Here is a 23,271-nt window from a genome sequence, read left to right as displayed (position 1 = left end):
AATTCCACTTTGGTGAGGGTGTGGTAACATCTGATTATTTTAGCTAACGATTTGCTTTATCCATGTCTTCTTGAGCTTCCTACAACTTCTCTTAGAAGCTTGATACATTTGCTGAAATTGCAAACAGCTTTTGAAGTGTCTATGACACACAGTCACACTAAAGAAATTGTTGCAAAAAGTAAATACTAAAAATTTATTTATTGGCTTTACTTCACGTTACTACGGACGAGATTTCACCCAGAGTTAACCGTGCTTCACCTCTTAACTGCTGGGTTGCATTGCTTTTATGATCGTCTTCCCATCATAATTCTCTGAAGTGAGAAAAATCACATTCAGTGTGTAAATCGGTTTTGGCACAAATGCACCTGCTGTTTGTAACTCTCTTTCTCCCTCTGCTCCCTAGCCGAAACCCCTGTGTGGACTTGCAAGTAATCCACGGAAACAGCATGCTAAATGCGGAAATTTAGGAGGTAGTAGAAGCGTACCAAATAAATTAGAAAAAAACACGGAAAACCAGTTAAATCCATCTTTCACAGAATATTTGACAAAATTGTGATAAACATATGTTGAAGTACAACGCTTTGCAGAACTTTAAGGAATAAACATGCAGAAGTCCGGGTATAGCCGATCAAAAGCGGGGAGGCCGTGAGCTAACCAGCGATCGCCTTGCCAAACGCTCGGCAAGTTCGAGGCAGTAATTCGGTGTCGCAGAACGTCCCACAGCGGGCGTGCCCGCGGCCAGGCAGGTGCCACGGCCGCCTCCGCCCTGACGGCTTCTCTCCAGCCCCCCTCACAGTCCCCCCCCAGCCCGGCCAGGCGGCGGCGGCGCGGGGGTGGGGCCGGGGCCGGGGCCGGGGCCGAGCCGCGCGCCCAACGGTCGCCGCGCGCGCCCTCGCGGCCGTTGCTGCGCCGCGGGCCGGGCGCGCGCCCGGCTCCTCGCCGTTGGCGGTTAACGGCCAGCTCAGCGGGCGGGGAGACGGTGAGCGGCGGCGGCTCTGTTAGGGCGGGCAGGCGGGGGGCGGCCGTTGACGAGGAGAAGCCTTCCGCGGGCAGGCCAGGGCGGGGGGGGGGGGGGAGGGGAGAGAGAGAGCAAGCAAGCAGGGCCAGGCTCCGGCTCCTCGGGACGGGCGGGGCAAGCCCCGGCCTGCCTCGGCGACGGGCCACCTCCGTGGCCGTGGCTGAAGCGCGCCCGCAGAAGACAGCTTGCCAAGCCGACCCCCTAAGTGCGGAGACGTTAAAGCTGTCGTTTGCGGTGAAGTAGGTCTTCTCGCTAGTCAGCCTTTAGTTAAGGAAGGAGTTTGACTAAGCTTCTACTTTTTCTGCATTTAGGGTGCTGCAGTACGCTGAGTGAGTGCCCAGGACTGAAACAAATTGACAGTGTTTGTCAAACCTGCTAAACTATTCCGGATTGTAAAAAAGCGAGGCTGGCTCCGAAGGGTCTTAGTTTTTGTGATATTACAGGCAATAAAACGATTTACGAGTTAAATAGAAATCCCCTGAGAGTTACTAATGGTGTATAACTTCTGGCTTAAGGAGTCCCTGAGGCTCGGGGTTGTTGGCAGCGTTGCTATTTGGTTAGCCTAACGCCTGCGCTTTGAGCTTGTGTTACTGGTGGTTGTTAGCTGGACCCTTGGATCTGTCTTAGCCTAACTGTTGTTATGTAGCATGCTTCACCTTCAGTTTTTGATGCATTAAAAATAAGCCTTTGATCAATTGTCATGCAGTAATTCATTAAGGTACAGTAACTTATGTGTATGTTTCATTCTTAAAGGAATGATTTTTAAACCAGTTTAAATTAGTTTACAGATACCTGTTCTCACAGCTGTATGTGCAGCCTCGTGTTTCTTTCACTTTCTGATGTATATGGCCTTGAGAAAATGCATATGCAATTATGCTGGATTATGCTTAATGATTTTCCAATCTAACAAGCTAAATTTAAAGAGCCAGAAAAATCAAGCAGTTATGAAATACTTGTGTTTTGTTTCTTAAAAGTATATTATTGGTTCAGCTATAAGCAGCAGTTAAATTGTTTTCAGCTATGATTATACATAAGTTAAAAAATTGCTGAGCCAGAAAGGTCCTGCAAGGAAACATTGCTGTATCTTCGATATACCGTCTCTATTACAGCACTAAACTCATAGATTTTGTTTTACTCTGTTTTTGCTTAAATTTTGACATGGATAGGCACTAAGATACCTGTAGCAGAAGTAGAGACTCTAACAGATCATTTTTCAAGCAGATATGATACATGCATTTTATTAGTTCCTCAACATTTTTTGCTGACAATTGAAAAATCAAGTGTTTGCATTGACTGTCAGCTGGATTTCAAGTACTTACGTTGTTTGATCAGTCGAGTCCTTAATAAATTAACTTTGACTAGTAGATCTTGATTCTTCTGCCAAAGCAAAAGGCAGGTCTTTTTATTTCTTTTCTGTTCAAGAGACATAAATGGTGTATTTAGACTTCTTCGCTTAGATCTTCCATCTAACTGTACTTTAAAAATTAATGAAATAGGTCATAGTCGTCTCCTCTCTTTCTGCAAAGGTGTAACACCTCAAGCTCCTGGGAAGGTAGATGGGGTGTAGCTGGAAAGGGTCCATCCAGACCCGTAACAATAGATTCTAAGAAGAGACGTGAGATACTGGTGTTAGAGGTGCTAGTACTTCTACGTGGCTTTTGTTAGTGTACCTGCTTCTGTATCGAAAATGGTACGCCTGTATGGTATTCTTAATGTATATGCCACCTTAAGGTATGGTCCCAGTCTTTTTTCAGTCCAGCTGTAATAAGTAAAGAATGTACCACTTTTCAGTTGGAGATTACCTCTTCCGCAGTTGAACTCCACCTGTGAACTCTCCTGATCCGTTGCAGCACACAGTTGCATTGGTTTGGACCATCTGTTTCTGACTAAATAGTTTGAGGAACACGTATGTGATTTCTGAAAGTGTATTTATTGTGGGAATACTTACTACTATCTGAGTGGTAAGAAGTGGAAAGGAAACAACAGCAGTTTATGTTCTTGGAGTGCGAATGGATGTCTTGGATCTAGCTGGAGTTATTGAAGAGGTTGCTGCTACCCTCTACTTGCAGCTGCATCAGCGACTAGTTCGCATGTGCAGTACTTCTCTGCTGAAACTGCTTTGGACTGTTAGAAGCTCTAGTTTATAAAATAATACTACAAGAAGGGTAGTATTCTACCCTTCTTGTATAAAGGTAGTATAGCTGCCACTTCTAGGCCCTGGATGATTTTATGTTGTCAAAAAAGTTATGTTATCGGATGTTCAGAAATAGACTGAACTTCCATATTTTGTGGTGTGATCAGGATCAGGATGCAGTAAACCGCTTCAGCACGTGCTGATGAAATTTAGGTTATGTTCACACTTTACTGCCTCGCACTTCGTCTTTGATCCAGTGAGCGTAGTAACCTCCTGCTATTGTGGATACAGCTAGATCTAAAGAAGATGATGTAGTTTCCAGAAGAGATCTCAGCCACTGGGATGAAACAAGCCTTCCTTCCATTCCTAATTTTAAGGTCACCTGAGTGGATGGCTGACTGTGGATCCTAGAGGAGAGAACTGAGCTCAAGGGATCCGTGGGTGAGTTGCTGCCTTACCACCTGCTCAAATTTTATCTGCTTCATACGCTTTCTACTATGAAATGTATAATAGTAACTAAAACTTCAAACAGCTTTTATTCTTCTATGTACTCTGTTGCTTGTTTAAATCACTGAAAATGCAGTATACAAAATAATTTCAGTGGTGCTTCCTGAATGTAGGTATTTGAGCTAAATAGTTCGTAAGATCTATAGTGGAATGTAAATAACATCTTTTTCTAGATAGCAGAGATTGGAGCATCAGTCGCTTTTTTGGTGGCAAGTGAGAGTTTTTACTTCTGTAATATACATGCTGTAAACGACTGAAATAATGATGAAGGAATTGCATGTCCTGTCAGACTGCTTTTTCCTGTTACGTGTTTGTCTCTTGTTTATTAAGTGGAGGAGGAAACTGCTTTTGCTTGACCCTTTTAAGCAGATTTTTGGTGCAGAGTAGTACAATTTACAGGTGGTGAATACAAAATGGACTGGCTTTATGCAGTGAGCTAGCAGCATATGTTGAGCCAGTTGGATTTGTAGAAACTGACCTGGAGTAATGTATTTTGATTTAAATTTGATATGTATTTACAGCTGGTAACTAATTGTGTGTTGCAAAATACAGCTTCTGGAGGGAGGGACACTAGTTAGAATTGAGAATGCTGAGCAGTTCACCAAGTTGGGCATTATCTTTTCTGTGCTTTTGTGATGCTATAAAGCTTCACACTGAAGCATGCGGGGGAATGGGGGAGAGGAACTGGGAAACTAACCTAGTATGATATGATATTCGAGTGAGACATGCAAGCCAAGAATGAAGACTTCCACTCTGTCCCTGGTTTTAAATGCTTATTTACTATGTATTCATATCTTGCTGGTTAAAAAAGCAAAACAGTCTTTTTGATTTGGGTTATTTATATGGCTAATTTTACTGGATTTAGGATGTAAAAAAAAAAAAAAACTTAAAATATCTTTTCAGACTTTTTCAAATTTTGAGTATGTACTGTGTATAGTACATAATTCTTAAAATATTTAAAAAAGGCATTTTCTCTTTTAGTGGCACTTGTAAAAATGTACATTCTTTTATCTAAATTATGATTAATGCAGTAAGTGCATGTTTGTCTTCAGAGTTCTATATTACTCGTTTGTCAAAGCAAGTAAACTTATAGTTTGCTACTTCCAGCGTACGGTTAACTGTCTTTAATTTGCAAACTGTGTGAACTTTGAGTTTCAACACTGCAGAAGCAAATTTCCCAACGCGACCTGATTACCAATGACACATGCAGGTTTAAGCAAGTGTTAAAAGTAGAGAGACAGTTGTCACTGCAGATTTTGTTCTCTAATTGTTTTCCTGTGATTAGAATGAAAGATACCTACCCCAGATGGATGCGCAAAACAAAATGCTGAAGGAAAAATTAATGTCTCGTCTCCAGTTTGAACCAGGGAGGACAGAGGTACCGCACATGTTAAACGGCAGGTATATTATGGGTGAACCGCCTGACAGCAGTAAGAAAGACAACAGTGAACTGGTGAGAATGTACATGTTTTAAGCCAGCCTAAGTGTTAAAATTTTAACTGCTATTAATATCCTCCTAACTACAGTCCTGTTATAGTAGAGATCTGACTTTTTAATTAAAGTTTAATATTCCAATTGTATGTTGTCTTAAAAATGAAATAAGAACGTATGTATGTTCCTAAATCCTTTCTAAATTTGCATGCCAAAGTCCAAAATTAGATCTTCAAACACCCTAGTCAGTTGTTGCTAATCCTGGATTCAGGCTTAGCCCATGGATTTGTAAAATTAAAGCCAGCGTAGGTCCATGCATGCTTCTGGGCCAAACTCTGGGCATAGACAGCTGTGACTGTTGAAACTGTAGTATTGCTAGAGTTTTTAGGTGCCTAAAACCCAAACGTAAACAGACCTGTAGGAGAACAGAGGTGCTTGTAGAGACTCTCTGGGCGTTTGCAACAATGTTAATATTGGATTAATTTTTGCATAACTGATTTTCTTTGCCCAGCTCAGCTATGGGGATGTTGGGATGTCTGGTAAGGTTCAGAAAAGTAACCTCAACCAGTTGGTAGACAGAGATCCTTTATATGGATAACCTTGATACACATAGGATAATCCTTGATTTACAGTATTTTTACATACAGAATTTTAAATCTGTCTTCTGCCTGAAGAAATGTTAAAAACATAAAAACACACCGATTACCTGCATAATGCCTATGCAGCCATGGGAATGACAGTCTACCTCCTAGGAAACCTTTAAGTGAAACTGCAGAGACCATGTTTAGGTAGTGGGTAGCAGTTGGCTTAAATATCCTGAAAAACAATGATTTGTTATTCTAAATTTAGAGTTTATTTTTCTGAAGGTTTGTAATTCTTTCAACCTTGAGTTGTTGGAAACAGGAGAAAGGAGTTTCATAGTCCATATGAAAATACTAAACATTAACTGTCACGTTTCGAGCACAGTTATTTTTAAGTCATTTGTTGAGATGCTTTTTACACGCAAAATTTCATGCGCATAAAATATCTTAACTCAGAAGAATTCTGTATTGAAAGCTGAGTTAAGCCATCAGTTGGTGCTTTTTGAAAACATTTTCCAAAGCTCTGAAATAAATTTCTTCATTGATTTTACCGTATAATATATGACCACCCACTCGGTAGTTATTAAAATTAATGTATTTCTCTGCTCTTTGTTCTCAGTCATCCTCGGTAGAGAAGAAATACTCTATTCTCCGCACAGCAGTTTACAGAGGAAGCACAGAAAGGAAACACAAAACAGTAATAAAAGAGTAAGGCATGTGTTTTGGAAATCCGTATGTAAAATAATATTTTTTTGTGATATCTTTTTGTTCTGTGCTACTTAAAATTTGAAACACCAATGGATGTCTTATACTGACTTATTTGACTGCTTCCCTGTGAATTCTGTGAAGGCTGGATTAACACTCCACCGTAAACTTTATAATTTGGGCCTGTGGCAATAGAGCCTGATCGTGTTTGTGTCAGTGAAAATCCAGAGAAGTGCTAGTGAGGTCATTGTAAAAGGAATACAGTCTAGTCAAATCATATTTTTGGTTCTAATAAGATGGGGGTAATATATGATTCTCTCTGAAAGTGTATTTCTGTATATTGTGTTACTTTCACTTGTATAGCAGAACACAAATATTAGTATTTTTCAAATATAACGATGCGATATGATGACTGAGTTAATTTAAATGTTTAATGTTTATTATCTTTCAATGGGACTAAAGAAGTAGTCATAATACTCTCAATGCTGTATCAAAAAACCTTTGAAGTGACATGAGAAGGTGAAAGGGTGATGTCTACTTGCCAAGAAGCAAGGGATCAGAAAAATTGCCATAGTGGGATAGACGAGTAGTCTGTTTAGCCCAGGATTCCCCCTTCAGCATTAGCAGGAGCAGAGGCTATTTGGGGAGAGCGTGCCAGTGGCTTTGCTGGGTCGTTTCAGTATCTGTTTATGAACCTGTTGTCTATGAACTTGTGTTCTCTCTTCTTGAACCTGCTCACCGTCAACCTCCACGGTTTCCTGTGGCAGAACGTTTGAGAAGTTCATAACCCCCAGTCCTCAAGCACAGTTCATCTTTTGGTTTCCTTTCCCTCCTTTTGTACAGGTGATGAGGAAGGAAGGTAATTTTCTGCGGCTTAAGAGACTAGAACACCTTCTAGGCAAACCTCCGTTCCTGCATTTTGTAGACAGGATTGAAAGCACATTCGGGGCATTTCTTGTCCCAAGTTCCATAAAGAAATGACATTTTACTGACTTCAGCTATCAGTTTCTTCCCAGTGAATCTTGGAGTAATTGACCACTTGCATCTAAACTTATATGAGACATGCAGAGATCTGGAGGGTGTGAAGTTCTTTTTGGTTTTGTGAAAAGTGAGTTCTTGTATAACGGAACCTTAATTTTCATAAGTCCTGAGCCAGGCAGAACTTTCTTCATCCCGCCTGTCAGAAATAGATTATCTGACCAGTTAGAATCTGCACTCTGGCTTGTATCACCAGCCACAACAGATGCTGCTGGTTGTCTAGTTTAATTAATGGGTGGTATGAGAGAAAGCTGAGAGGAGGAGTCCAAGCGTGGAACCTGAAGAAAGCTGAAATTACTTCTGGAGAGTGATTGAGGAGTATTAAAACAGGTTAGGAAGCTGCCAGTCTTCATTCATTTCAGTGCTCACGGTACAACTTATTTTGTTGTGTTTGTGTAATTTTTGTCTTTGTACGTCTGTCATAAGAGTCACGAGAAAAGCAGGTTAAGTGCTGATGTTACCATGTTGGGGACCTTAACACAGACTTCTGTCTCTTCTGTCTGGATGTGAGAACTACTTTGACTTTTCCAGCACTTCATCGCTCTTCATTAGACAGAAACTTTTTGAGGGTTGCTCTGTGCTACCTGAGGTTTCACTTTTTTTCTCTTATACCTGAAGAACTCAAGCTATCCTTTCACAAGGCACAACCCCTCTAAGCGCAGAGCTGTATGCACTGGTTGTATCATCTTGTTCAGTATAGTCTAGTTCTCCGCTTATTTTTTTGGGACAAATTTCTTCACCTGGGGACCTTCTCAGCCTCAACTGTGGGACTCTGAAGAAAGAATTTTGTTACAGTTCCTGGTCCCAAAAAGAAAGAACGTCCTTATATCTGGGAATTATGGAAGATCAACTTCATTCATAGACTCAAGCACAAGATAGAGCTAACCACTGTCCCTTCTTTGGAGGCAAGGGACTGGTTTGTACCTCTTATCATCTAGGACAAACTTTCATATTGCCATTGTGTGTTATCACCAGAAAAACCTAATTCAGGGTGAACCAAGTCAATTACTGAAGATGATTCCAGTGATGCTTTAGTTTAGCTGATAGCAGACCAACATAGTGTTGCACTGTATCCTGGCTAAATGAGAGATTAGTTTTTAAAAAAAAAAAAAAGCAAAAAAGGGTTTCTTCGTAAGAGTTCACAGAGGACAGCTGCATAATCTTGACCCAGGGAAGGTAAACGTTCAAAAAATTCTAGTCCTCTGAATTGCATTCTTTGTACTGCTTTGGAGTTTGGCCAATTTATACTTCCTCCAGGAATTCCAGATCTGAATGGACATTGGTGTCTCTGAACGTGACAGTCTGACACGGGAGTCAGGACTTTCCTGTCTATTCTGAGCCATATTGTCTTCTGCATCTCTATAATGTTGCCTGACATCTACTTCTCAGATATGTGCAGGGGACTGACTGTGGTTTCTGTTCTCTAGATAATCAGTACATTTAGTGAAATCTAGATAACCATTCTATATGATCACTATTCTCTAGATAATTAAAAATCCCTGTTCTGTTACCAGGTCCTCTCTCGCTTTCTCCCGTCAGGCAGGAAAGTTACTAGCGTTCCTGTTCTTTCATATTAGTCCCAGCATTAAGGCAGGTAACGTTTGTGAACAGCTTCAAGGTTCAAGATTTCTAGAAGAGCCATATTGAGAATTCCGGGGTAGCTGTTATATCTGGTAAAACTATCTTTTTTCTCAAAGACCCTTAGATCAGTCTCCAGAAAAACAGGCTGCAGTTGTTGAAGAACTACCCGCAGCTAAATGTGCGTGTGAGCAAATACCAGGAGATGAAAGAAGTTATGGAATAAAGTACATGTTTTGAGATGTATTTTTGGTGTGTGCAGTGCTCACTCCATCCTTCCTTTTAGTAGCTTGTATTCTGGAATTCTGTACTGGAAGAGGAACTGGGGGTTAGACTTATGCATTGATCTTCTGTGCTCTTGTGGGAAGTGCATATTGTGTGTGGCTGCTGCTAAAGCAAAAAAGTTCCAGCACGTGAGTTCTAGACCATTTCAGCCGCTGATTGTTCTTTGATGTTATTGCCACTTGAACATAATCTAGAGCAGGCTTAAACAAATCATCCTTTCAAGTTTGGACTATATAGCCTGAGTATTTTACAGCATATCCACGATTAAGTTAGACCAAGAGTTAGCTCAAACTGGGTATTTCTTTTTTTCGCCATTGTTCCTGTTTTTTATATTATTTTTATGTTTTTATGTTATTTTCAGTTGTTACTGAAGATGAGGCTACTCAAATGAGAGCAAGTTGTGCATGAAATCATTATTTCCTTCGGATTTTTAATATATTTTTCATTTAATCTTGACAAATGAAATTAATTGGAACTTCACAGATGAAAACATACCTGAATTGTGCATGCTTTACTGCGTGCAGAGGCTAAGTCTCCCCCAAGATACGTAAGAAGCTGGTGTTGGTGTAGGAGATGGAAACTGAATCTCCTGTGTCCTATTTCTGTGTGTTAATTGCTGACAGTTATTTTCCTTATCCTTATGTTTCATAAAGGCTAATAGCACAGTTTTGGTTTTTGGAGCTGTCTAGCTTAACCTTGAATTATTTTTCATTCATATTGAACTAATTTCATTAAGAGATTGTTTTCAGATTGGTTTTCAAAGAGCGTGTTGTTGATTGTAGAGTCTCAAGAAAACATAAAGAGGAAAGAGGAGAATCTCTTTGTCAGCCTACTGGAGTGTCAGAGCATGAGACAATGAATCTAAACGGGAGCATAACACAAATGGTATCCCTAATGTCACAGAATGAGAATTTGAAAACGACACTTTCAACAACTTCTGTTAGCAAAGGAGGTCAGCATTTTTTGGCATGTCACCACCTTCTACAGTATATGGTAGAGTACCTAAAATGACGGAGAGGGAAGTACTAATAGATAAGACTTTCTTTACTCGTAATCGTAAGAATTCTTGAATATGAAATATGCATTGTCCGCTAGTGCATTTCTAAAAGAGAATGCTGTTAAGTCTCAAGCATTCTAGTGTTTACTTCAAACATGGTATGATTATTTCTTTCTGTGGTTTTTTTTTTTTGGTTGCTATTGAAATTAACAAAGCCTACGTGGGCTTACAATATTTGATGAGATACATAATTTTACAGTGGGCAGATGTTCTGTCTGCCTCTACAAGGTCTGTAGAATAGAATGCTGCTCTTTCTCTGGGCATTACAAGGAATATGAATGACACTGCATGTGTATGTGGTGAGTGTGTAAAAAAAAGAATCCTTCAAAACTTCACATCTTTAAAAGGAAAAAATGGAGTAGTGGAGATGTAAGTAAAAGTGAACTAACAGGAGTGTAAAAAGAATGCTAAAACACCGCTTTCTTTCAGAGTGGATGGTCTTCTAGTATTTAAAAACTAAAACTCCAAACCTTCTCCCCAAAGCAAACACTAAAAATCAAGGTGAAAGTTGTCCTCTTTACCTCTCAGAATGCATTGAAAACAAGGATTACATTTCATACTGAGGTCAATGTATGATCTGAATACAAGTTTTAATGTATTATCAACAAAAGGATATAGAGTTCTCTCTTTCTTTCTTTCTCTCTCTCTCTCTCCCCCCCCCGCCACCTTCTGTCTCTGAATCAGAATACGTTTTGAGATACAGAAGTTGCAGAAATGTTGTAAACTTATAGGAAGTTTTGCTTAAATTCGAAAATGATTGTGCATGGTGTTGTACTTTAAATAAATAATATTTTTCTTTTTAACGTATCTATTACAGGTAATATTAGTACTGAAATGCAAACAGCTGTTTTGGAACCAAGTTGCAGTAAAAAGATTTGTGAGCAACCAAAAGCTGAGAGATCATCTAATAAGCCTCTGAGGAAAAGAGTTCCTTCGTATGATAGAACAGGTATGTAAGTCTTACCACAGAGCTAGACTAGTTATGCCACTTTATTTACTTCAGATTTACATTGATACGGTAGAGAATACACTCAGCTGCTGCTCTTCTTCCTCATCCCTGTCTTCCCTTTAGAGTAACTGTACACATACAGGGGAAAAAATTGTGATACAGCTCTAAATTAAAGCATGCTGTCATTTTAAACCTTATTCCAAAGGCTAACAACTTCTTCCTCCATGTTTAGCTTCTGATGCTTTTTTTTATACCTGATATCAGACCAGAACTTAATGTACTTTCGTACAGCCGTTGAATTTGTGTTTTAAGGTTGTTTACGGCTAACTACGAAACCTTTTTTTTTTTTAATTAGAGAGATGATTCTTAAGGAACAGTTATGTTTTCCCACTTATCTTCTGGGGTTAGTATGGGGAAAAATAGATTTTGCTCATCATTTCTCCGTTAAAAATATCTGTCATTGAGTCTGAAAACTGGGAGGGAATGATACTGCAATTAGATTCTAATAATTTTTTTAACAAGCCTTTTGTTTTATGCACGTTTTAATAGAGATTACATTGTGGAAACGTTGTGGAAACAATTACTTTTAATGCTTTCTAGGATATCTCAATTTTTTTCCCCGTAACTTTGCAGAGTCTTTTGTTAAAAAGTGTTTTTCTCCTATACGTGACTATTTAGATTGGTCTGATTTCTTAATGGGTAGTATGTTTCCATGTACAAAGGAACTTCTTTTAAGTATTAGGCAGAAGAACATTATTGCTGATCTCTTTTCAAGCTTCTTTTTGTTTAGCTGAAATTTTGCCCCCCCTTCAGAGGCCTTTTCTTATTCTTTCATAGTTGTGTTTTTAGCATTTGCAAAAGCCTAGGGCCAGCAAGTTGTGTTTCTTCTAGTGAATATGTTGAATTTTGCTGTGTAAACTACACAGAGGAATAAGTCACTGGCAGTTGAAGTCACTTTGGTTCAATTGAACGCCTGTTCTCCAATTGCTTTAAAATACATTTGGAACACCTGAAAGCTTGTTCTTTTTCAGAATGACCTTTTAAGCCATCTTCTCGACTTCTTCCATCTTTATACTAAGTCACATCAGACCAATTCTCCGTGCCGGTTAGGTCTGTCTTACGAAATGAATCTAAAGATTGTATGTTTAAGAAAAACACTTATATTTTTTTTTCCTCTTTCCTTGATGTACCAGAACCGATTGATGATGACGTTATAATGCATATTTTGAGGCTTCGAGGCAAACTTGGCTGGGAAACAAAGTTACCATCAGGTGAACGTTTAGCTGGAGAGGCTGATGTAACCAGGCATCAGAAGTTTGCATTTATGGTAATTTTTACCTTCCATTTTCCACATCTTGTGCAATTATACTCCAGAAATGGTCTTGGTTATAAATCTAAAATACTTATTTCCTGAATATTTTTGCCTCTGAAAATGATAATTCTGTTGTTAGAACCAACAAGATGTTTACCAGGAATAGACTGTTAGCAGAATTTAATTCTCTACCTTAAAAATAGGAAGTAGAAGCTAAATTACACTTTGCTGTGGGCAGAGCCATGCTGTAATGCTGGGAAAAGATGAACGGAATAGTGGTACCTAGAATTATTTATTCCATAGCTGAGTGCATAGCAATCACTTAAGCTGTAGCTAGTACTCCACATAGCTCAGCCATTCTAGCACTACCTTAAATATGAGGAATAGAACTATGATAGGATAGGTCTGTCCTGCTCAGACGTGCCAAGTATGAGGCCGATATTTGTTGTGAGTGATGTTGGGCGATCTGCTCCTGATGCCGAAATATTCCTTCATGCAAGTGCAGAGTAGCAGAGGCCCTCCTGTGCTCTTTCACTAGTTTGATGCACTTGCAGACAGACAGACACACATTTGATCTAATTGTATTGAGTATTGGCATCTACAGATTTTGTATATATGCCTTTTCATGACCAAGCAAAATAGCCAGTACAGCAAAACAAAATGAAGTTTGTTTCTGTGTGCACAATATTGCTAAATCTTTTGAAGGCACAATTAAAAAATATCATCTGTATTATATTTCATTCCTTGGGACTTCAGACTTAAAATATGTCTGCAAAGTTTTTAAGAAGCATTACAGTTGTCCGCAAAACTAAAGTTTGTTCCAGCTAGAATGATGTCCTGGCAAAACAACTAGATACCAGTGATATCGACAGTCTTTAACTGTTAGGTGTTTGCAGGTTAAGAACTTTATAGTATTGTTTAAGCTGAACAATGCTTACCGCTGCCTTTGTATATAAAGAAACTGAATTACTGGAAAGTCTGTGGCTTGTTCAAGCTTGCATAAGAAAATTGTAACAGTAATAGGGTTTAGTCATAGGTCTGCTGGTTCCTTGTCCCTATGATCCATCTTGTTTTCTCAACAAGAAATAGTAATATTTAATTTCCTGCTGCTGGAACAGATGAATGATTATTTAGAGTGGAGTTGACAGAAAACTTTGTAATAACATGTAGAATAACTTTCCAGTCAATTCAGTATTGTTATTTACTAAGCGTGTTATTAGAAAATTTTGGTACTTGTTTAATTTTCTTCTCATGGTGAAATATATAACTTGTACTCATGAAAAATAAATTACATACCTACGTATGAATCATTTCCTCTTTTGACAGAAACCTTTATTGCTAAAAGATAGTGGAGAATATGTATATTGTCTTCGAAGAGACAGGAACAGCTTTAAAGCTCCCTATAACCCATATGAGTTACAGGCTGTCTCTGTGAATACAGCTAGACAAAACAAAGAATATTGGACTGTTACGGCATCATTTGTGTCTAAGGTAGAAGTATGTTACTTAAAGCATAGATTAACATGAACCCAAAGAATTCCACAGAAAGAACCCTTTTGCTTTTTCACTTCTTATCATGTCATGCTCCTGTTAAAATTATGTAACCTTATTTACTTCAGTGCTTACTGGTCCTGCCTTAAGACAAGTCTTTGTTGACCCTGAGCTTAACGTTGCTGATCCTTTTCCTCAGGCATATGCTTAGATCTTGAACTATGGTCTCCAGTTTGAGTTTGCAGAGGTGTCAGGAGAGGGCTAAGTTTGTTGCTTACTAGCACTCTACTAATCCACTAACTATCTGCATTTTTGGGCATGTTAATACACAGCAGGGTATACACTTAGATTCTGCATGTTTTGATTTCACACAAGGGCATACTTCTTGCTGATGATTGTACATAAAATTTGTAATGTTATTCTTTAAATTGAAGTAGGTAAGCCTTCCGTAACTGTTCAGTGATTAGTCTTTGTTTACTCTTGAACAGCATTTCCTTTTTTGAAGAAGAAAAGGACAAAGTTTATTCTTTACCTCAGAGTGAGATTTCATGATGGGTTTAAGCCTGTGTAAGGCTGCTGAGTGGCTGGCTCTAAGCCACACTTTCCATTCTGTTGCCACCGGTGATTCTGTGGCCAGAGTGTTGGATCATCTCATAAAATATTTTTGTTCACTTTCAGCTAAATTAATATGTGTATGTATTTACTTGCTAGGTTAATTTTCAATCAGATTAGAGAGCTGATCCATCCTACTGAGAGCACAGAGTATTGATATGCCTGAAAGGACTAAAAATAATACCTTTTAAGAATCTGAGCGCTATATTGCATGATGTTTCCACAGTTCTTAAATGTCTTTGTAAAGACTGGATTTCTGCTTCATCCTTGAATCCTTTATTCTCTTTGACATCAGTAAAGTTGACGTAGTAGTATAACCCTAACCTTGCGTGGAAAAAGTGATAACGGCATCATTTGCATAATTTACATAATTGGATTTTTGCTGGTTGCTGAAGTTAAATTTTTAATTGTGTATATGACAGGCATGACTTGAAGTCAGAAAATTCAAACATTGCTTAGAAGTTGATGCAATTACCCCTATTAAGATGGCAAAGATATGTTTACTACCTGTAGAGGTATTAAGATTTTATAAAACCAGACTGGGAAAACAGAATAAATGTTGGGAACCTGACTGGAAAAAGAGAGCTGTAACCTTGTCCCTTTGCGCTGAGAATGCTTGCTACAGTGCATAAATTTGAAGTACAGTTTTCAAATACAGATTTGTTCCAAAATGTGTCTCATAAGATCTACCACTTTCTTTGGCTAAAACACAGAATGATTAATTCAAAACAATTAATTAGTGCTTAGTAGCAGATCTGCTATCTCTTATGCTCCTATGAAAGATAACGTTTGATATGTAGGTACATCTGTCCATTACCAATTTGCTGTTTCCTTGCCAGTCAGACTCTAGTCCAACGTTTGAAAATAAATTATACTAATTTACCACTTCTCATTTTTATAGTCTTTCACACTGCAATGAGAATGAAAATTTATTTTCTTAGTATGTTACTAATTTGTTTATAAGATGCTATTTTCCTACCTGAAAGATATGGCAGAGGTTTAAGAAAAGGTTTTTGGAGATTGCCGCTGAAAAGCGTTACAGTGACGACCCTGTAGGCGGATATAGCTGTCCGCGTTGTACTGGAAATCTTTCCACATGCTGATTCTCTTTCCCTCTTGTTCAGTAATAACTAGAAGAATTGATATTCCGTAGTTTCACTTGCTAACAGTAAATAATTACATTCAGATGTTTCCTTTTTGTATACCTTATCTGAGATAAGTATTTCTTTGTAAGAAAGATATTGAATGGGCCTAAATGAAGGTGATTTTAAAATGTGATGAAGGGGTTTCCTAAATAAGGATAGATCTGAACATCTGCTTAATTACTTTCCTAGATAGTGTGTATGTGCCATAATCACGTATCTTGAATGATAGAAACTTCTTGATATTTGGAATGATAAAAACATGCAGTAACTGCAGACTTGTTCAAAATTAAATGCAAGCTGCATTGGTAGATCAGATAAAACGTCGTGAATGGTGCTACCACTGAGGTTGTCAGAATTTGTCTCAACGTTAATGAAGATTCCATAACACTGGTCAAATTCTTTTAAAAAGGAGTAGTATAATATTTCTTTTTTTCCCCTAGTTTTCTGCAGAGCATAAATTAGGAGAAATAGAAATGATACCAGTTCCACAATGGCTGCGTGAAAGACAGCTGTATTATAAATTAATCAGTTTTAATTTATTCTCCAATTTCAGGTAAGAAATTAAGGAAAAATTAAAGCTAACTAATTACAGTAATAACTTTCTAATATCTTTGTGTGCTAAAATGCCAGCTAGTTCCTCAATACCGTGTTAATTCTTGTATTGAGGTTTTCAATAATTACAATATTTAAAGATTACTCAAAGTGGTGCTTGTTGTGATGTCTAAAACATTAAAGGAACAAAAAGTCCTTCTTTCTATTTTGTTATTTTTCATCTTGCTTCTTTAACTGTAGAAAAAGTAAGAATATCTCTAGTCATGTCTTCATAGGCACTAGCTTTTAAAAGGTAAGGAAATTCTTTTGTTGTCTTATATACATTGACATTATAATGAATGTATGACATAGCTAGTACTGTTCGCTTTATATAGAATGCATCTGAGCAAATTATATAGTGTAAAATAGAAGAAAATATTTACTGGTGAGATTGTCACATTCTTTTTGTTGGCTGTTACGGAAGCAGCAGTAAAAACATATAACCTCTTGCTCAAACTAACATTGAACATCCATCTCTTGCACGTTTGCCTCAATATTTAACCTTTATTACTTTTTATTATTTGTTTCTAATATCTGTTTGACTTTCACCTGGAGAATGTTACTGAATGTCATTTAGTTTTGAGATTTGATCCTGTATGTCTCCTGTTACTTTTGTGTATGCATCAGTCATGACAGTGATAGAATCACAAAAATGTCCACGTTTTTGAAACTGCATTTTATGTAAGCCATTGCCACATTGCACATTTAAAAATTAACCAAAGTAATCATGACCTTATTTCCTTACATGGCTCCACAAAATTCTGCTGACATTTGTTGTTCCTGAACGTATGTGTGTATGTTAGTTAGGGAGTTTAAGACAGCTGTGATGGAGTGTTTAAAAGCCTGGTAAATCAAGCCAGTTTTTAGTAAAATTTTACTAGACTGACATTCTTTCACCGTGCACTTCATGCTGTTATCTTGTCCTTCCTCATTATCAGTCGTTATCACTGCATATTCATACAGGTGTTTGTAATCTTTAGCTGTGAGTATACAGTATGACAGAGCTGATGCTGCAGTACTGCAGTGCTAACACTGATGGCTACAGTTCCTGGTGGCTGTAGTCACTGAAGTTGAAGTAACAAGACTCAGTATCCCTTTACCAAGGGAACCTGAAACTATAGTGAACGTCCACTGTCTTCCCTACACCAAATTGGGGATTTTACTGTTTTATAAGGTGTTTTGAATTTCTAAGATAATTGGCATCTCCCCCTGGGCTAGGTGCTGCAAGAGCTTGGTGGGTAGTTTACCAGGCTCCAGCAGGTGCACTATCGTGTTGCTTGGTTGTTTTGTTTTCCTTTATTTTCCTTAGTTAGCTGCCGCTGCTTTTCTTAAAGCAAAAGCCCAGCTGTTCAGGTTGTGTTTTATTACTGGCCAGTAATTGACCATCAGTGAGTTATTTATGACTCTGGGGCTTCTGCTTTCAACCTGTGCCTGTATTTTCAAGGCCTTTGCTGTTATCCCATGCTTAAATTACATCACAGCAAGAGACACCTGGTATACGAAGCTCTGGTTTATACAGATAACAAGCCTGATAGGGCTGGACCTAGCATAGTTAGCATAAGGCACAAAAGCTTATGGCTTTTTAGTAGCAATGGCAATACTATTTTTACTGGGCTACTAGGCACAAAAATACTTACTCAGTTACGATGTATTGGTATGCTCACATTTGGGTTTAAAACAAGATGATTTTAAAGTCTCCTTAGTGTGCTTTTTCTTTTCTGGGTACAACAGGACTCCGCTTTGGCTATACATTTCATACCTCTGTCAAGATAGATGAAGAGGTGGGGAGGCAATATTTGGGAGTGTGTTTAGAAACCAGAGACGGGCTAGATAGGTCTCTGTATCTGTCTCTAGATTGAGCATAAATGCTATTAATGAGTTGTTGTGACAGCAGGTGTGGCAGTCTGTAAACTTTACATGCATAAATCGTTCTTTCTGTTGCTTCTAGGATGAAGAAATATTTTTCAGTCTGGAAAATCAATGTTAAAAGAAGCAAGGCAAACAAGAGCGAGTCAATTTGAATGTAGGTTTTTCACGAGAAAAGAGTTAAAGGAATATTTCGTCTTCTGATGTACACTTTATTAGCTTATAACTTTCCTGAAATATTTTATGAAACCACAATGACTATTATAGAAATGCTAGATTACCTGTTGATGACTTCATAGAAGATTTTCTGTAATAATAATTTTATGGTATGTTTATCTTATCGTGAAAAAGCCTGGAATCTTAATCTGGAGAAATCTGACCTTTAATTTGGTGTTTGTCTAGTGCCAAGCACAGTAGGATTCTGCTCCATGACTAGGGATTTTCAGCTATAAATAGGATGAAAATAATAATTAATTAGTGTTCTGTTGTAAAGTGAGAGTGGTTGTGCCAAGCTGAATACGGAGTGAATGAGAAGATGGAATTCAGTCTACATGTTGAGGCGAGAAAATAAAATCCTGTCACGCTTCATCTTGTCTCCTTATTGGCTTACATTATCAGCACGTAAACAAAACTTGCACTGTGTAGGTTTGATGATGAAAAAGACATTGACTCTTCGCTAGAGATTTTTTCCCCCTTTTAATGAAAATTTAACCTATAGGTGAGATTGTTCCTATAGGTTTTTAATTAAGTCTTGTGTTAGGAAGAGACTTCCTTCTGAGGTACTGTAGTGTAGCTGAGTCAGGTTCTGTCCTTCTGGAACTTTATTGTGTCCTTTCCTAAGGAGCCCGGTGCAACATCGTCTTAAAATTTTCTGTGGTCCTTATGCTTTGGATGAGTTTTATATCAAAATGAGTAGATTTGTTCTGAGAGCATGTGGATTAATCTTTCTCTTATACACAGAGGTAAGGAACTGGAAAAGGCTTATGTCTCTTCTCTTGCATTTGAACGCTCTAGTGGAAAAGGCATAAGCTATCGGGTGGTCCTTTGTTCGTCTAATTTTAGAGTCACTGAAATGGGAAAGGTATTAGAGTAAATAGGGTTTTTACCTGCATAAAATCTGAAAACTGTCATTTATGGAATGAACCATTAAAAATAATTCATGGTAAAACAGCTTCTGCAAAATAGTAATGCTTTCTCTTAACTATTGAGTTAGTCAGAGACATGTTCATTAATTCGTACATTAATATTTAACCGTTACTTAGCTCTTTCCCTAAAGGCAGTATTTTTGTACGTGGAAAGCTTGTCAAAATTCAATTGGGACACTTTAGATGACCTAACTATGGAATATTTCTAGTATGTTTTGTCAAAATGAGGTTTGCACAATTAAAATGATCTGTCTTTTGAAATATTTTTGTGTCCTGAAATTATATGACCTTAAACTGTAACTAATTTTTAATTTAGAAAGTTGTCCTGATATTCTTCACACTTCAACATTTGAATAAACTTGTGATGAGCTGTTCACGTAAACAAAGATGGCGAAAGAGTCCAGTCCATTCAGACGCTACAGATTTGTTCTGCTGAGTTTTTGTTTCTGTTTTATTATTCCTCAGTATATTGCTACTCACATGAAAGTGTTGGACCTTCATGTTTGTCGGTTAGAGCGGGATATTTCTTAGTTAAGGAAATCATAGAAGGACTTCTAATGCTGTGTTGACTACTCCGCTTGCTTATGCAACTGATTGTTCCTATACTGGCTTGCGTTCTTACGCCTTAAGAAAGGCACTTCAAAAGTTGTTTTTTTGCTGTTAGATCATGTTCAAATTCTTTATATTTCTTAATTGTGCACCTCCCATGATCTGGGAGGATGTCAGCGCAAAGCTATTTGAAGTTCACTCGTGTAGTATGCAAGATTTGCTATGCTATTCTTTATCTAAAAGTCAGTAAAAAGGATACCTTGAACATGGATAGTGAAACACAAACGCACTTGGGCTGCATGTTCACTGCTTAAATGAGACTTGAATGTTTAGTTTTGCCTGTGAAGTACAAATGCTATTGTGTTATGACGCACTGATAAAATTCAGTATGTTATGGTATTAAGTCATGTATATTAACACCAATGATCAATATGTCTTGCTTGTGACTCTGGTCAATTGTTTTTGTCTGTCTGACCTCAGTTATTTTATAATTGCAATAATTTAAAATTCCAATTTAAATTGCTTTGAGCAGTGCTGGATGCATATTGTAGAGTTCTGCTTCGTGGCCAGATGCTGTAGATGCTTTCGCAAAATAAATTGCATTCGGTGCTATTAATAATGCTGAAATTTGCCAGAAGCTTTGAAATAATCTTCCAAAAAATGTGTTTTCCCATTTTGCAATACAAATTTTAATATTAAAATTTCTACAAATTTTGATCATTTCTGAACACTCGTAAACTGCCTGAATGTTATACCTTGGACAGCTTTTCACAGCACTCAGTGAAATATAATTTTGTGTTTTTGTGTATACCTCTTACTGTCCCAAATATGTTCTGTGTTCAGCTTTCTTTATCAGTTATGTACATCCTTTTCCCTTGAATACAAATTTTGTTTTTGTCTTCAGCTCCTTATGTGGTTCTACATGCATTGATTGCATTTGTCTTTCATCTCAAATTGCCCTGCCTTTAGATTATCCTCTTAAATAGTTTTGGTTCTTTATGTGTTCATTTGGTTTTGCATCAAGTGCAATTCAGTAGTCACTCTGTGTTGCCAATAATGATGTACTGGAGAGGCAGAACAGGGAGGGTAAAAGTTATTTTTAACTATTCATGGTATTCTTTCTCATTCATATGTTGACTTACTATTTTAGGTGAAATGGTCCTGTTCATTGGATGAGTTTTGTGAAGAAGGTCTACAAAATAAGCAAGCACGTGGTCAAATTACAAGATTTCAAAAACAAGTGATTGTAGCTATTTAAAATACTTTCTTAAGAGTAATTATTAAAGTTCATTTGCATCTTTACTTTCAGTTTTTTATCCTGTATCCTTTATTTTAATTCTCTTATAAAATTATTATTGATGATATGAAAAGAAGCCACTTGTTCGTATCATACCAATTTCCACTTTTTTAATTTACTTATTTATATTGCCATTTTGGAAGCATTTTTATTTCACTTGAGGTCTGCAGCTTTTTTTTTTTTTAATTGAAAATAATCTAAATGTTTACATACTTTAAAACTGTCTTATCCTTTATTTACTTTAAGGACCTCCGCTAGCATAGGAAATTACAAATATTTTTGTAAACAAGGAGATATCACATACGCTAAAAACTGAACGTAGGGATATGAACAATGTTAGTCGTTAATAACTGTGGATGTTCCATCCTGAACAGTAGAAAGATTTGTAGACATGTGATTTTGAGTTGAAGGCCTCTCTCTCCCTGTCTACCTAAAGAGTCATAATAGATTAATTCCAATATATACAGTGCTGTAGGAGTCCGCAGAAGAATTTCTGATGTTGGGAATGGGGAACTGTTGTCTAAAGATGGTGTTGACACGTGCAGCCTGAGAGGCATCACATAGATTTTCAGTGAAACTACCCAAAACAGCTAGAGGTGCGATATTTCTTAGTGTTACAGAAGCTTTTCCCCTCAAATATTTAAAAGCTGTGATTTGTTTGATAAATGAGCTCTTCCCTGAAGATAACATGTGGAAAAGAGAAGTTTTTGCATATGTTCTAATTCCAGAGTGTTCACCTGTAGCTGCAAGCTTACTCAGGCACTGACCCTTACAAAAATATTTGCTTTTTTTAATGGAAAGCTAGCTCATCTTAGAGGAGAGTATAAGGACATCTGCAAAGATGGTGCTTGTGGAAGTGTGTGCCTGAAAACAGGAGAAAGGAGGCTGAGGAAAGGAAGGCTCTGGATTCTGTACTTCAGGCTGTGGTGAGCTGCTGCTCGCATCCTTCAGGTAATTTCTGTCCTCCTCAGTGGAGTTCAAAGGGCACGAGGGAGCATTTCCCTCTTCCCTCCTTCTCCCATAAGCGTTACTTAGTGTGCTTGTGTTTCTGTTACCAGCAAAGCAGTCTTGCAGTTTTGATCTTATATATGGATTTTTTTTCATGTCATCTTAAAAAGGGTTAATTTAGGTGAAGTGCAAGTAGGTAAGGCCTTACAACTGTGATTTTTAGTACACTTAAGAGTCTCTAGGTTGCTTTAATTTTATACTTGGGAAAGAGTGAAAGCTGAAATAAAGGTATGAATATATTAAAATCCTAAGCACAGGCTTTAATTGTATTTTAAAGCTTTTTTTTGCTACTCTGTGTTCTTGATTATTTTGTACTATTTATCCTTGTTAGTCATTCAAATTTATTGAAAGTCTTGAAACTTTCTTTCAAGTCCAAAGTCTAATCTGAATTTTCATGGTGTCTGTCTGCCTTTGCACTTCTACATATCTGAATTTTCATGGTGTCTGTCTGCCTTTGCACTTCTACATGTCTGAAAAACGCAGAATAAATATATGAAAAATTGAAATATTTGATGTGCTGTCTGTAACATGCAAAGATTAATCTGTTTGCTAATGTACTGTTCCTAATACTATAGGTGTCAGAAAAGAAGAGAGTTAAACCTTTTTTTTTTTCCAGCTTGTACCAATGGGCAAGGAAATAAAACCAGACTATGCTGAAATAGGTCAATGATATCAGGTGTTGGAGTGCTTTTCAAGATTTCTACTGGTAGTTGACAAGATCTTCCATGATATGCTCTGTAAACTGGTGCACAGTGTGGTCCAGCTGCTTTTACGGGGTTATTTAAAGGTTCCAGTAATGTTCCTGCTTCAGATGAAAAGAATGATAAACTTACAATGTTACTTTGGCATTTAGGGTTGGAAGGATTGTTTTAAAACATTCTTGCTTATACTTACTTCTTCATATCTGATTTCTTTCTTATTTCGTATTGGACTGGTGGACTATCAAATTCTTGCTTTAAAAAAATGCTTGCT

General features: G+C 37.6%; 1 protein-coding gene across 14 annotated transcripts; it reads left to right on the top strand.

The window, feature by feature from the left end:
- The first annotated feature begins 841 nt into the window (after positions 1-841).
- Positions 842-22,802, top strand: DNAH14 (dynein axonemal heavy chain 14). 14 transcript variants are annotated; one of them, XM_068940173.1, is made up of 11 exons: positions 842-979; positions 3,444-3,593; positions 4,945-5,112; positions 6,291-6,379; positions 10,060-10,229; positions 11,152-11,283; positions 12,477-12,610; positions 13,922-14,086; positions 16,284-16,396; positions 18,383-18,457; positions 21,145-22,802. In XM_068940173.1, exons 3-10 carry the CDS (start codon positions 4,966-4,968, stop codon positions 18,453-18,455), a joined length of 1,023 nt encoding a protein of 340 aa, XP_068796274.1. In that variant the 5' UTR covers positions 842-979; positions 3,444-3,593; positions 4,945-4,965; the 3' UTR covers positions 18,456-18,457; positions 21,145-22,802. The 14 variants fall into 14 exon arrangements, with proteins under 14 accessions (XP_068796274.1, XP_068796276.1, XP_068796275.1 ...); XM_068940175.1 differs by having other exon boundaries at positions 19,762-22,802; XM_068940179.1 differs by lacking the exon at positions 21,145-22,802 and adding an exon at positions 19,762-20,713 and having other exon boundaries at positions 854-979; positions 3,530-3,593.
- Positions 22,803-23,271: the final 469 nt, after the last annotated feature.

The sequence above is a fragment of the Struthio camelus genome, chromosome 3, assembly GCF_040807025.1.
Source record: "Struthio camelus isolate bStrCam1 chromosome 3, bStrCam1.hap1, whole genome shotgun sequence".
Taxonomy (NCBI): Eukaryota; Metazoa; Chordata; class Aves; order Struthioniformes; family Struthionidae; genus Struthio; species Struthio camelus.
Note: the sequence above shows the minus strand (reverse complement) of the source record. Positions and strands in the feature narration are given on the sequence as shown.